At 33.6% G+C, this 13158-nt stretch overlaps 1 protein-coding gene across 2 annotated transcripts in view; it reads left to right on the forward strand.

Moving 5' to 3' along the window:
• LOC114325436 (voltage-dependent calcium channel subunit alpha-2/delta-3) overlaps positions 1-13158 on the forward strand; it is a 144742-nt gene that overhangs the window by 44349 nt on the left and 87235 nt on the right. For both annotated transcript variants that reach the window (XM_028273509.2, XM_050663520.1), the window contains exon 6: positions 7500-7795. In XM_028273509.2, coding sequence (XP_028129310.1) covers positions 7500-7795 — 296 coding nt within the window. The remainder of the gene's footprint in view (positions 1-7499; positions 7796-13158) is intronic.

Raw genomic sequence — 13158 nt, forward strand, 5'->3', positions numbered from 1 at the left:
ATAGAGTTTTTTCAGTCAATACTTTTCGAGTTATTTGCGAGTGAATATGTTCATGTTTAACAAAATAAAACATGTTTTTGGGCGGTTTTTCGGAGATAACTTAAAAAGTAAGTATTTTAGCGAAAAAAATATTCTTAGCAAAAATATAGGCCATAAAAAATTGAAAAAAATGGTGTATATATGAGGTCTGTAGACCCAGTAGAAGCAGAGTTGCAGCTAATGAAAAGTAGGTTCTTCTTCGTCAAATTTCAAATCGAATATTTCAATGTGAAATAACCCAAAAACGGAGCACTTTTAGGGGAAAATTCATATTAACTTTTTTAAAGTATTCAAAAAAAAGGTTCATTTTTGTTTTTTAAAAAAACTTGTAATTTTAAAAGTAAGTGAATTACGCTCAAAATATTGTTGGCCCCTTTTATTTTTTGGTAAAAAAATCGCGGAAATCACCCTCTAATTAGCACCACATATAAATTTTAACATTACCACTTCACAAGTTACTTTGTCTATGTATTATTTATATGATTTGTAAGTTTCATCGCTTCAAAGTGCTTCGTTTTGAAAAAGCTGTAGTTAAAATGGCTTGAACGAGTAACTAATCACAAGTTTAGGCAAATTTTGAACAGCCATAGCATAACCAATTTTTGTCTAACAAGAAAACAAAAAATAAAAAATATTCAGAAAAGCAAAACGTACATTTTATTACTCTTTGAGATTTTTGGTATTCCTAATTGTTTTTAAGTTAATTCCATAAACAATTAAGATTTTTTTCAAAATTAAAAAAAAGCTTTATTTTGAACCCGACATTTTTCAAAACTGAGCACTTTGAACCAATGAAACTTATAGATAATTTAAACAATACATAAGTAAAGTAACCTGTAAAGCGGTAACGAATAATTTTATTTGAGAAGCTAATTAAGGGGTGATTTTCGCGATTTTTGTACCAAAAAATAAAAGAGACCAACAATATTTTGAGCGTAACTCACTTATTTTTATTGCTAGAAGTTTTCTTAAAAAACAAAAATAAACATTTCTTTTAAACACTTTAAAAAAGTTGTAATGAATTTTCCCCGAAAAATGCTCTGTTTTTTGGTTATTTCACACTGAACTATTCGATTTGGAATTTGACGAAGAAGAACGTACTTTCTTTTTATTAGCTACAACTCTGCTTCTACTGGGTCTGCAGATCTCACGCGTACACCATTTTTTTCAATTTTTTATAAGCTATATTTTTACTCAGAATATTTTTTCGCTAGAATACTTACTTTTTCAGTTATCTGCGAATAACCGTCCAAAAACATGTTTTTTATTTGTTAAAAATACATAAAAAAACATTTTCACTCGCAAATAAGTCGAAAAGTATTGACTTAGTGAAAAAACTCATTCATTGTCAGTCATTTCATCAACTCAGTCATTTTATCCAATTCCGGGCCTATTTTGAACGTATATTTTTTCACTTCTGAGAAAATATTTTTTACCCCGTATTTCCCAATTTTTGTAAAATGGAGGGGATGTAGAATTGTAAACTTTTTCTTATATAATAATAGACAATTTTAACTACCTATTCCCAAATTTTCATCCTTACTTCTGGTAAGTATCCTGCAGTGATTGAATTTTAATTTGTGGATGTGGAAGGATTCAAAGCAAAGGGAATTTATTAACGAAGGTTGAAAGTATATAAGGGCTCTTTGCCTTCAATTAGTACAATAGAAAGATGGGTTGCTGAATTTAAATGTGGTCGTACAAGCCTTGAAGGCGATCTACGTCAAGGATCCAAAAACAGCAACTACACCAGAAATCGTAGAAAAAATACAGGATATGGTATTGGAAAATCGTCGAGTGACTGCAAGTGATTTAGTGGAAGCCCTAGGCATCTCACTTCGTAGTGTAAGCAATATTTTGACTGAAGCATAGGGTTTAAGAAAGCTGTGTTCACAATGGTTGTCGCATTCGCTAACAAAGGAGCAAAAACACATTCGAATGGACTTTTTCAGCAACATTTAGAGCGTTTTCTAAAGGATAAAGTAGATTTTGTGCGGCGATTCATCACCATGGATGAGACTTTGGTCTATCACCATGATTGTGAATCAAAATTAGAGGCTAAAGGGTGGTGTGAACATGGTTCTTCGGCACCTAAACTAGTTCGTGTATAGAAATCGTCCAATAATATATTAGCATCAATTTTTTGGGATGTGAGAGGAATTATTTTTGTGGATTACTTGAAAATAGGTGAACAATAAACATAAAAAATATAAAAACAATAAATTCTGGCTTTTATTGTAGACATTTAGACCAGCTGATGGAAAAAATTCGTGAAAAAGACCCAGTTTGCAGAAAATAATCTTCTTTCATCAGGACAATGCACTGTGTCATATGAGCGTTTTAACAATGGCTAAGATCCATGAATTAAAGTTCGAATTGATGCAGCATCCACCGTATTTATCAGATTTGGCCTCTAGCGACTTCCATCTGTTTCAATACCTAAAGAATGCATACGTCGAAAGCGTTTTTCAGCAAATGATGAGGTCATAACAGCTCTGTGGAATCGTATTTTGCAGCCCTTCCAGATACTTACTTCAGGGATGGAATTTATAAGTTGGAATCTCGTTGGAACAAGTTGTCAAGGAGACTATACTAAATAATAAAGTGTATTTCAACCCCTAAAATTGTGATTTTTTTATCGAACTGCAAAAATTATTGAACAGACTAGTACATATAGTGTTTTATATAAAAGATAAATAAAACATAAAGTTGCGAATGCATCAGCTTTTCAAAGTGTTCCAACAAAGTTTTCCAAAATCTTGTGGCTTGTTTACAACTTGTAAGGCAACATTATGTACTTAGAAGTAACATTATGTACTTAGAAGTACAAACTCCAAGACTAATATACAAGTCGGCAAGTAATGTATCACTAAATGTTTAAGCACAGTTAATTATTTTCCGATTTAGAAAACATTGTAACATTTATAATGCATAAAAAATATAGAGATCTTTATATTAACATAAGAAGGAAGGTAAGTCTTTATTCCGTTCTAACAATAAAACACTGAAAATTTTTGTTTTCAATACTTCCACAAATCAATACAAATCAACATGTCACCTAACGACAGATACTTGAACTATAAACGTAACACTTCTTGAGTTATGATTTTGCAGTTTTATTAACTACTGTTGGTGCAATAAAACTGTTTTTATTTTGTTTTGAGTTGTGACACTATTTGAGCGGAGGTGCGATATAATATCAGTTTTGGTCTTACCTCATTAATACCAACGACATATCATTTTACACTCTAAAGTTTTTATTGGAATTCTATAAATATTTCTTCCGATGAGATGGTCCATGTATTATGTTAGTATATGCAATGTTTATAAGAAACAAACAAACAGAGATAAGAAATATGACAGATTACGAAGTGGTCAGTCACTTAATTACTTAAGCTCCTTTATCACTTACAATGGAGAGTGCGAAGACGAATTCCGTCTACGTATCACAATGGCCAAATCCAGATCGGCACCAGCCAAACTCACAAAAATATTGAGGAACACTGACATTATCAAAACACAAGATTACGCCTTTTTCGAGTATTAATATTTCCTATCGTCTCCTACGCTTCAGAAACATGAACTATCGAAAAAGCTGATTCGAAGCATATGATGGTATTTACAATGTGGGTCGACCGTAGAATGTTGCACATACCACGGATCACACATCACATAAGTAATTCAATACTTGAAGAACTTAACATGAAATCTAGACTCACCACAACTATCAACCAAAACATACCTACTAAGATATTTTGGACATATAACTAAAAGAGGAGAAGGCGTAGAACGGCTGGTAGTTGAAGGCAACGTAGCGGGCAAAAGATCCAGAGGAAGATCTCCATTACTATGCTTGGACCAATTAAAGGACATGACTGGTTACTCAATCTCCAAAACAAAACAATACGCACAGGATAGAGATAATTGGACAGAAATAAGTAGTCAAACAAATTACATAACGCCACTACAATTTTACAAAGGAGAAAAATAGAGGGAGATGGGGAGGATGCAATGTTCGTCGTGTCTTGTAACTGGTACTGCCTCTCTCTCTCTCTCTCTCTCTCTCTCTCTCTCTCTCTCTCTCTCTCTCTCTCTCTCTCTATCTCTCCTCTCTCTCTTTCTCTCTCTCTCTCTCTCTCTCTCTCTCTCTCTCTCTCTCTCTCTCTCTCTCTCTCTCTCTCTCTCTCTCTCTCTCTCTCTCTCTCTCTCTCTCTCTCTCTCTCTCTCTCTCTCTTAATATTAAGTAAAGTTTAACAAGGACCTTCATGTAGTTTATATGTGGTTATTTAAGATGTAGGTGGTTTACGTCTCTATATTTGAAAGTGCTGTGTATAAATGTGTAAGTTTGCATGCCTTTTTGACAATAACTACACTTTAATGGTCGCTAATTAAAATTTTATAACTTAATTCTCTAACTTTTATAGCCAACAGGCAACAAAATGGCCGTATTTATTAAACTTTCTTAATTATTTTATGAAATATTCGTGACCCGGGAAAGTCCCAGGCAAAACTGTTTCATATGCAACACTGTTTTCGCTATACGAAGCACAAGCTATCGTTTCATTCCCGGTGCTCTTGTTTTCCACCTGGAGTTGAGAATAGGATCGTGGCTCTTTCAGATCAATAGTTTGGTGTTTGCTCCATTGTAAGAGTTGAAAACTTTATAAGTTTGGTTTGTTTGTATGGACTAAATATATTAGTGGAAGTTTAGTAGTACACTGAATAGATAAAACGAACTGAACAATATATGCAGAATTTAAAAATGAAACCAACTCACCTAAAAATTCAAATATTGAGACCAACTGAAAAAGAACAACAAAATAAAGAGCCTTTAGAGGAAAATATAAAGTCGAACCAACTGAAATGATATATAGATTCTAAAAAATTCCAAAAATGAATAACCATTTTCAATTTCGTTGCAACACGAAACTACAGCCGCATCATTATTCCAGTTCAATCAGAGAGTGCAGCAAGCACCTCTACCGGTTTCGAAACTTATTAGTCTCTCATCAGGGGGCACATATGCTGCTCTCTCTGACCCAACTAGGACAAACTCCGGCGTGCTGTCACGGATTGCAACGAACGAAATGGCAGGGATGCCCTAGCGGCAACTGCTATCAAAAAACTAAGTTTTCAATCTAATAGCACATAAAACAACATCAAAAAATGTCATTCTATATCCTACCAGACTGAAAACAGACTTTTTTTTATAAAAAATTCCATTAAGAACAAAAATTCTCTAGAATATAAATATCATGCTCCATCTACACTGATATTTTTTTATGATCACTATTATTCGCTACAATTGTTTGTCAGAAAAGGAATTCGATCTCAATGAATAATTAAAGCAACTCTTCATCTACTTTAGCAGCACTCTATTCTTCCAGTCACTTTCTCTGAGGTCTCTATCTATAATATCATTTTCTACGTACGTTTTCCATTTCAAAGCAGGTCTTCCTCTCCGTCTTCTTCCCGGGGGGTCCCAGTCCAATATTCTTTTCGGCCACTTGTGCTCTGGCATTCTTTGTACATGCTCGTACTACAACTGCAGGGATCTGTTTTCCAACTTTTTTGTAATTAAGCATTTTACTTCCATTTTGTTCCATATTTCCTCTGTCCTTATTCTATCCTTCCTGGTAGTTTGTAGACATCTTCTCATAAAGTCTAATTTATCTGTTCTTCTTTTATTTTGTATTGTTGTTGTCATCGGCCATACTTCTGCTCCATATAAGGTCATATTCAACACTATGCTCTAAAATATCCTTTCTTTTATTTTCTTCGGTTAGCGTGTTGTGCACAAGCTATTGTTTCCTTCCCGGTTTTCTTGTTTTCCACCTGGAGTTGAGAATAGAATCGTGGCTCTTTCAGATCAATAGTTTAGTGTTTGTTCCATTGTAAGGGTTGAAAATTTCATATGTTTGGTTTGTTTGTATGGACTAAATATATAAGTGGAAGTTTAGTAGTAGACTGAATAGATAAAACGAACTGAACAATAATATGCAGACTTAAAAATAAAACCAACTCATCTAAAAATTCAAATATTAAGGCCAACTGAAAAAGAACAAGAAAATAAAAAGCGATTAGAGGAAAATAAAAAACATAACCAACTGAAAGAATATATAGATTCAAGATATATCCATTTAGAACAAAAATTCTCTAGAATATATCATGCCCCATCTACAATAAATTGTTTTTATGATCACTATTATGCGCTACAATTTTTTGTCAGAAAATAAATTCGATATCAGTGAATAATTAAAGCAATTCTTCTTCTTCTTCTTCTTCTTCTTCTTCTTCTTCGTCTTCTTCTTCTTCTTCTTCTTCTTCTTCTTCGGCTTTTTCCCATAATGAGTTTGCCGTGTTCATCTTCCACAGCACTCTATTCTCCCAGTCACCTTCTTTGAGATTTCTATCTATCATATAATTTCCTACGTACGTTTTCCATATCATATCAGGTCTTCCTCTCCATCTTATTTCCGGCGGGTCCCAGTCCAATATTCTTTTCGGCCACTTGTGCCCTGGAATTCTTTGTACATGCTCGTACAACTGCAGGGATCTGTTTTCCAACTTTTTTGTAATTAAGTATTCTACTTCCATTTTGTTCCATATTTCCTCTGTCCTTATTCTATGTGTCCTGGTGGTTTGTAGACATCTTCTCATAAAGCACATAAATTCGGATTGGGGCTAAATGAAGACAAAACCAAATATATGATCATGGGAGAGACAGAAGAAAGATATGAAGAAGAAGACTTTAGTGTGAGGTCTGTAAGTGGTAAAAATAGTTTTAAAAGGACGGATAATTACGAATACCTGGGTGTAGTATTCGACGAAAATGGAAAATAGAGATGGGAGCTCGATGCCAGAATAGCAAAAGGGAACATAAAATTAGGTAGTTTAAGATCCCTAATAAACTCAAAATACGTGTCTGCATATGCCTGCGAGACATGAACATTAAATACGAAGGAAGAGGATACTCAATCGTTTGGGTAGGGAGATAAAAACCAACAACCGATTAATGGTTTTGTACAAAGAACCTATTATCACCCGGTTCGTCAAGTCACAGAGAATCAGATGCTTGGGACATATAGAAAGAATGTCAGTAAACAAAATGCCTAAACTAGTAATGACCAGAAAATTAACCGGTCCCAAAAGAAGAGGTAGATCCAGAACGAAGTGGATCAATAAAGTGGAGGAAGACCTTAAATATGTGAAGGTGAGGGACTGGAAAAGAAAAGCACAAAATAGAAGTGACGAGAAATATTATTCGTCAGGCCCTTCAGAGTAGTTAAGAGTTTTGTATATACTTAGGGTTGAGTTTTGTTTAAAATAATTGTAATTAGATAATCTCATGATTATGTTTTATTAAAATTCCCTAGGTCTTAATACCCTATTGTGCGTATAAATAAAAAAAAATGTTGTTTTTAGGGGACTAATCAAGCTTTTCTCTCCAATATTTTCAGGTATTGCTTGGCCTCCAGATGATACTATCTCCACAGTATGGCAAAGGCCAAGAAGTGATCGGAACGTTTACGATTTCCGATCTTCTGCTTGGTACGTAAACGCAGCAACTTCTCCAAAAGACTTAGTTATATTAATCGATAACTCCGGATCAATGACAGGGCATAGAGCCAACTTAGCGAGAGCTACAGCAGAGGCTATCCTAGACACTTTATCCGATAACGATTTTGTAAATATTTATTCGTTTTCTGACACAACGCAAGAAAGTGTGCCATGTTTTAAGGATCAGCTAGCGCAGGTAGGAACAATTTATAGATTATAAAAATAATGAGAATTATTAATTTTATAAATAAAATAGCGAAAATTGCTTTTTTGGAAATTTTGAACTTTATTTATAATAATAAACTTCTCAGTCGTTTGGAACGAAAACGACCTTTTTTATTTACCTACTAAAACATATTAATAACGACCACTAACAAAGAAAAAACTGTTGGACGTTATATAAAGGTGGCCGCTATTGTACTATAGGTCACTATTGGTGTTGCAGTCCACAAATACATAAAAGATATTGGCTTTAATTTAAGAACCTCATCTTCATATTTAAGTAAAATTCCAGACACATCCATTAATACAAATTTCACCATTATTTCTGCACCATAAATAATTTTTTAGTCCCAAAATTTTGCACACAATCGCTAATATTAGATAGATTTTGGAGTTTCACATTCGTCTACATCACTATTGTCACAATTGTCTTTTTCATCATATCGCTCAGTTCTTCAACAATGTCCGTAATACTGAAGTTAGAACTATTTAAAGGAAGATATATCACTCTCAATGGAAACAAATTGAATAAAAATCTAAAATTTCATTACGGACTGTACGAAAGAGATCAGCAAGGGGTATCTTGTCCTCTTCATCAAAATGTGGATCTTTTTGGATAACATCAGAGAAACCTGCATTCGAAAAACATTTCTTAACTGTAGCAGGAGATACTTTTTCGCAATTCTGGAAATCACATCCACTGTTAATAAACGCTAGAAGTATTTTATTGAAAAAATTTCGTTAAATCAGTTTGAAATTCTGAATATTCTTTCTTCTTTCAAAATAAAGTGGTTTTGGGTGGTAGGAAGACTATTTTAACATTTATAATGGAACTTTAGACTCGGCATTATCTAGGAAAAGAAGCACTTTTCTATTGTGTTTTTTCATTTTATTATCAAATTTATGTAGTTATCTTGTCATAAGTTTTATTGTCATCCAAGCTTTTTTCTTAGAGACACATTCTAAGGGTAATTTGTCTATATGAGACCCCTTATAAGATGGGAATTTTTACTTTTTTCAATCTTTCAAACCTTCCATATTTGCACATAGAAAAAAGTCAAACGTTGTTTTGCTGCTTTCTTTCCTTCTCTATCAGAAAGACTGACTCTAGCTATGTAGGTTATTTCGTCCCTTTTTAGGTAGATATAGTCGGTTCGCTAAACTCAGACACAACTGGCTAGTGATTTTAGTAAGCAATTTTGCCAGTTTTGTAAAACTGGCAAAAATATAATTACTAAATAGTTAGTCATTTTGCCAATTTTGGCAAAGTTGGCCTAAAACAAAAAAATTACCTACTAAAATCACTAGCCAAGTTGTGTCTGAGTTTAGCGAACCAACTATACCTATTTAATTTGTTGATTTAAGGGTTCTATTTTGTTAAATTTTAAAAGATCAAAGCGCCGACAGAGGAGTGATTTTACTGTAGAACCGCTATATACTGTGACGAAGAGTTGTACAATAATTATAACCTGAAGTGGTACTCGAATAGACAATAACAAGAAAATATCGTTTTTTTAAACCAGGACCCACAATAAAAGAATGTAAATGTTTGAATACTCATTCTATAAAATGATTGAAATTTAGCAAATTTAGAAAGATGATTATTTAATTCGTTTGCAACCAAATATTATGTACAGGGAAACCCCGATAAGTCGGCCTCCGATAACCCGGAAGTCCGGTTAACTCGGACATATTTTCATCAGACAAAACAAACATGTTTTTAGTTTGACTGAGTTTTTTACCAATAAATGAACAATACTGTATACAACTGTACGTAGTTTAGATGTACTGTGCACATAGGCGCCCATACCCATGGGCAGGGGGGTCGTGGCCCCCTAGCTTTTCGGATGCTTTAAACTATATATTGTTATCCATAGTGTACAAAATATAATGTGCAAAATCTTCACGTCTGGCCCCCCTGAAAATTTTTATATGGGCGCCCATGACTGTGCATATTATATGTATTTCATGTTTTTGCAATTATAATGGAGTTTATCTGTAAATATACATACTATATTTTAGTAATTTTTACCATATTCTCCGTCTAACCCGGATTTTCGATAACCCGGATCGGCCGCGGTCCCAATTAATCCGACTTATCGAGGTTCCACTGTACTATGGTTATGATTTTTGCACAGTAATAAAAGAGTTGCCACAACAGCAACGACCTTGACTAGTATATTAGTGTAATAAACACAGATTAAACTTCGCAAACTCGACACAAGTCCGGTATTATTTTTTTTCTGGTATATCAAGGGGTGCTTATTAGGAGACTAACTTTTTTTTAAAGATTTGCCCCGGAACAGATATTTTCATTTCTTTAAAGGGAGTAGGGAAAAATGCTACTCCAATAGTAGGGTTTTTTTTATAAATATGTTTATATATTGTTATATTTCTATTTGATATGAAAATTAAATTTTGATAATTATAAACAGAATTCAATTTGGTATAAAATATTTTCAATTTTCTCAACCACGGGCATATAAATTTAGAACAACCTGTATACAACAAATTGTTATATTTAATTTTAAGAAGTGATTAAACGAAACTCGGGACAATGCGCTTAAAATAAAACTCAAGTGAAATCGATAATAGGTCATTATCGTTGTTCGCGGAAGGTTCGATCATTAGCCGATGCTAAATAAGACTTACTGGAAGTAGATAATAGATCATTAAATTTTGTAATTAGTAGAAAGTAATTTTAGAATGGGAATTAACTATTTTTCTTTTGAAATCCATTAAGCATATTTAGAAAGATTAAAAATTGGTTTTGAGGAATACTGCGAATGAGAGTTGGTGGTGGAAGTTTGATTTGTGAATCTGGAAGGGATATTTGGAAAGTAGGGGAATGAATGACAAAGAGAGATCAGAATGTTTTGAGCTGTCGAGAAGTGAAGTCGAGTAGTAGACGGTAGTGTACGGAGAGTGAGAAAGCCGGTGTAGTTCCGTGAGTGTGGAGTATCTATCGTGGAACGAGAGGTAGGCCAGGTTGAGAGTAAAAGAACCTCCTTGAGCCAAGAGTTCCCGGTAGCTGATTGCAGTTTCGAAAAAGGTAGAACACAGCATCACGACAGAAGCAGGAAACGAGAGCTATACGAGCTAGTTTCAAAGGAGAACATTACTGGAAGCCAGGACGAGGTTTTGATTGCAGCCAAGGATAGCAGGAAACGGGTCTTGTGTGAAGACATTCTCAGTTCACCAGAAAAAGGTCAGTCTCATTTGTTTGGACATGAATGTATGGGTTTTTCGTATTAAATACCACATTTAAAATTGAAGAAACATAATCAATAATATCAGAAAAGCTTCATCAAACTTAAATAGAATTGTTGCTAATAAATCATAATAGTTAAATGTTAATAAAAACTGTCAATTGGAAACCAAAAGGAAATAAGATTCCCATGTGTAAATGTTATGTTTAAGAATCATAAGATATAGCAAATAGTAAGCAGTGATTGCCATTTAAATAAAATAAACAATATTTTGATTACAATTGTAACCCATATGTGTTATTATTTTACTCTTTTCTTTCCTATCCCGATTAGGAACCATTGAGAAATACTTAGAAGCCACGTAAGTAAGTAATTAATTTTATAAAAAGCCCTGAGATTGAAAACATATTGATATGTGATCTGGTAAATTAATTAGATTATTATTAATGCATTGATTAAATTAAATGACATATAAAAATATTATCTCATATCAATAATCAAGATCACATCAATATACTTTTATATATCACGGTTATTGCAAAATCCCTGCGGAAACTACCCCTATCCCTGAAAATAAGTTTGGCGAGCATGTTTTTACGATTTTCTCATTACCTATATATTTTTTTGAAACAACGCTTATACAGAATTAAAGACCACTATTTGCTCTACAAATAAGTTCCTATGCATTTTTTTTTTCGTTTAAGCAACAGTTACGGCACAGTGGCGCAGCAAACCTCAGAAATGCTTTGGCGGGCTCCAGTTTTTGTTTTTTTTTTCGTCACCTATTCATTTTATTAATAATATACTTATGACAAATAAAAGAACACACTGTCTGCTACATATTATGACCTATATATATTTAACTTTCTTTGCGCCTTAAAGCCACAGTGGTGGCCCAGAGTCAATTTTTGCATATTTTCTTTATTCATTTTCCTTTTTTTGGGGTGATTTCGGGGAAAATATGGGGGTGAATTATACAAATTTGTAAATAATACTTGTACATAGGTAATCGCTGAAAGTTTTTTTACGCTAGCATAAGCGGTTCAGATGGTATATATTTTTTAAAAACATCTTTTTTAAAAACTTGCCAAATTTGGGGCGCCACCTCGGCTAAACGGTGTGTGACAGATATATGCTGTCGCGGAATAAATTGTAGGAAATATAGTCCTCTTCATATTTCTATTGAGGAATTTTTTGCAATGACGTACAGGAAGGGCTACGTTTCGCAAAAACAACAAACTACCCTCTTTAAAGGGATGAAAATGGGTGTTACGGGGCGAAATCTTTTAAGAAAAAGTTAGTTTCATTAAAACCAACCCTTGATATACTGAAAAAAATATATAACCGGACTTATTTGCGAAGTTTAACCTTTGTTTCCTACACTATATAACATGAAACGGTTTCGTTCTTCACAATTTATTTTTGTTTCATGTTTCACGTTTCTTTGATATTAAAAAGCAATTAAAGAGCGGCGCCGACAGCAACGACCACGTCACTATCCATTGCCGACTATACAAATTTTATTTTTGTTTTATCGATTAGCTTATCACATGAAACGGTTACTTTTTTTACAATCTATTTGTTTCATGTTTCACGTTTAATGTTTCACGTTTCATGTTTCTTTGATGTGCGGCCTGCCTAAGGGGTGAACCACACTCATCACAAATTGGAGTTTCTTCTTTTTTAAGCAAATGTTCATGAGAAAACTGGGTATGTCCAAGTCGTAAACGGGAAATAATTATTTGCTGTCGTCTGGATACCTCGGGTGGTTGCCATGGTCCAACCTTATATATAGAGCTACTCCTCCACTGGCATAGTTTTGATTGGGTCGATTAGTGTAAAATCCGATATAACCTTTCAGGTTGTTTGTTGAGTTATTTTTGAAGTGGATTTCTTGTAACGAAATAAAATCTGGTGCATATTCTGAGATAAGAAGTTGTAACATGCTTAAATGGGTGTAATACCCATTTAAATTCCATTGTAATATACTATTGAAAGTGATTTATTATTTAGTTGAAGCACATGAATCACTATCGAGTTCAGATGCTTCAAGATGTAATAGTTTTTCTAGTTTTTTGCGTAGTCGTGTGATTCGATTTTTTAATTTTGAGTCAGTAAAATGAGGATG

The sequence above is a fragment of the Diabrotica virgifera genome, chromosome 10 (assembly GCF_917563875.1).
Source record: "Diabrotica virgifera virgifera chromosome 10, PGI_DIABVI_V3a".
NCBI classification, from domain to species: Eukaryota; Metazoa; Arthropoda; class Insecta; order Coleoptera; family Chrysomelidae; genus Diabrotica; species Diabrotica virgifera.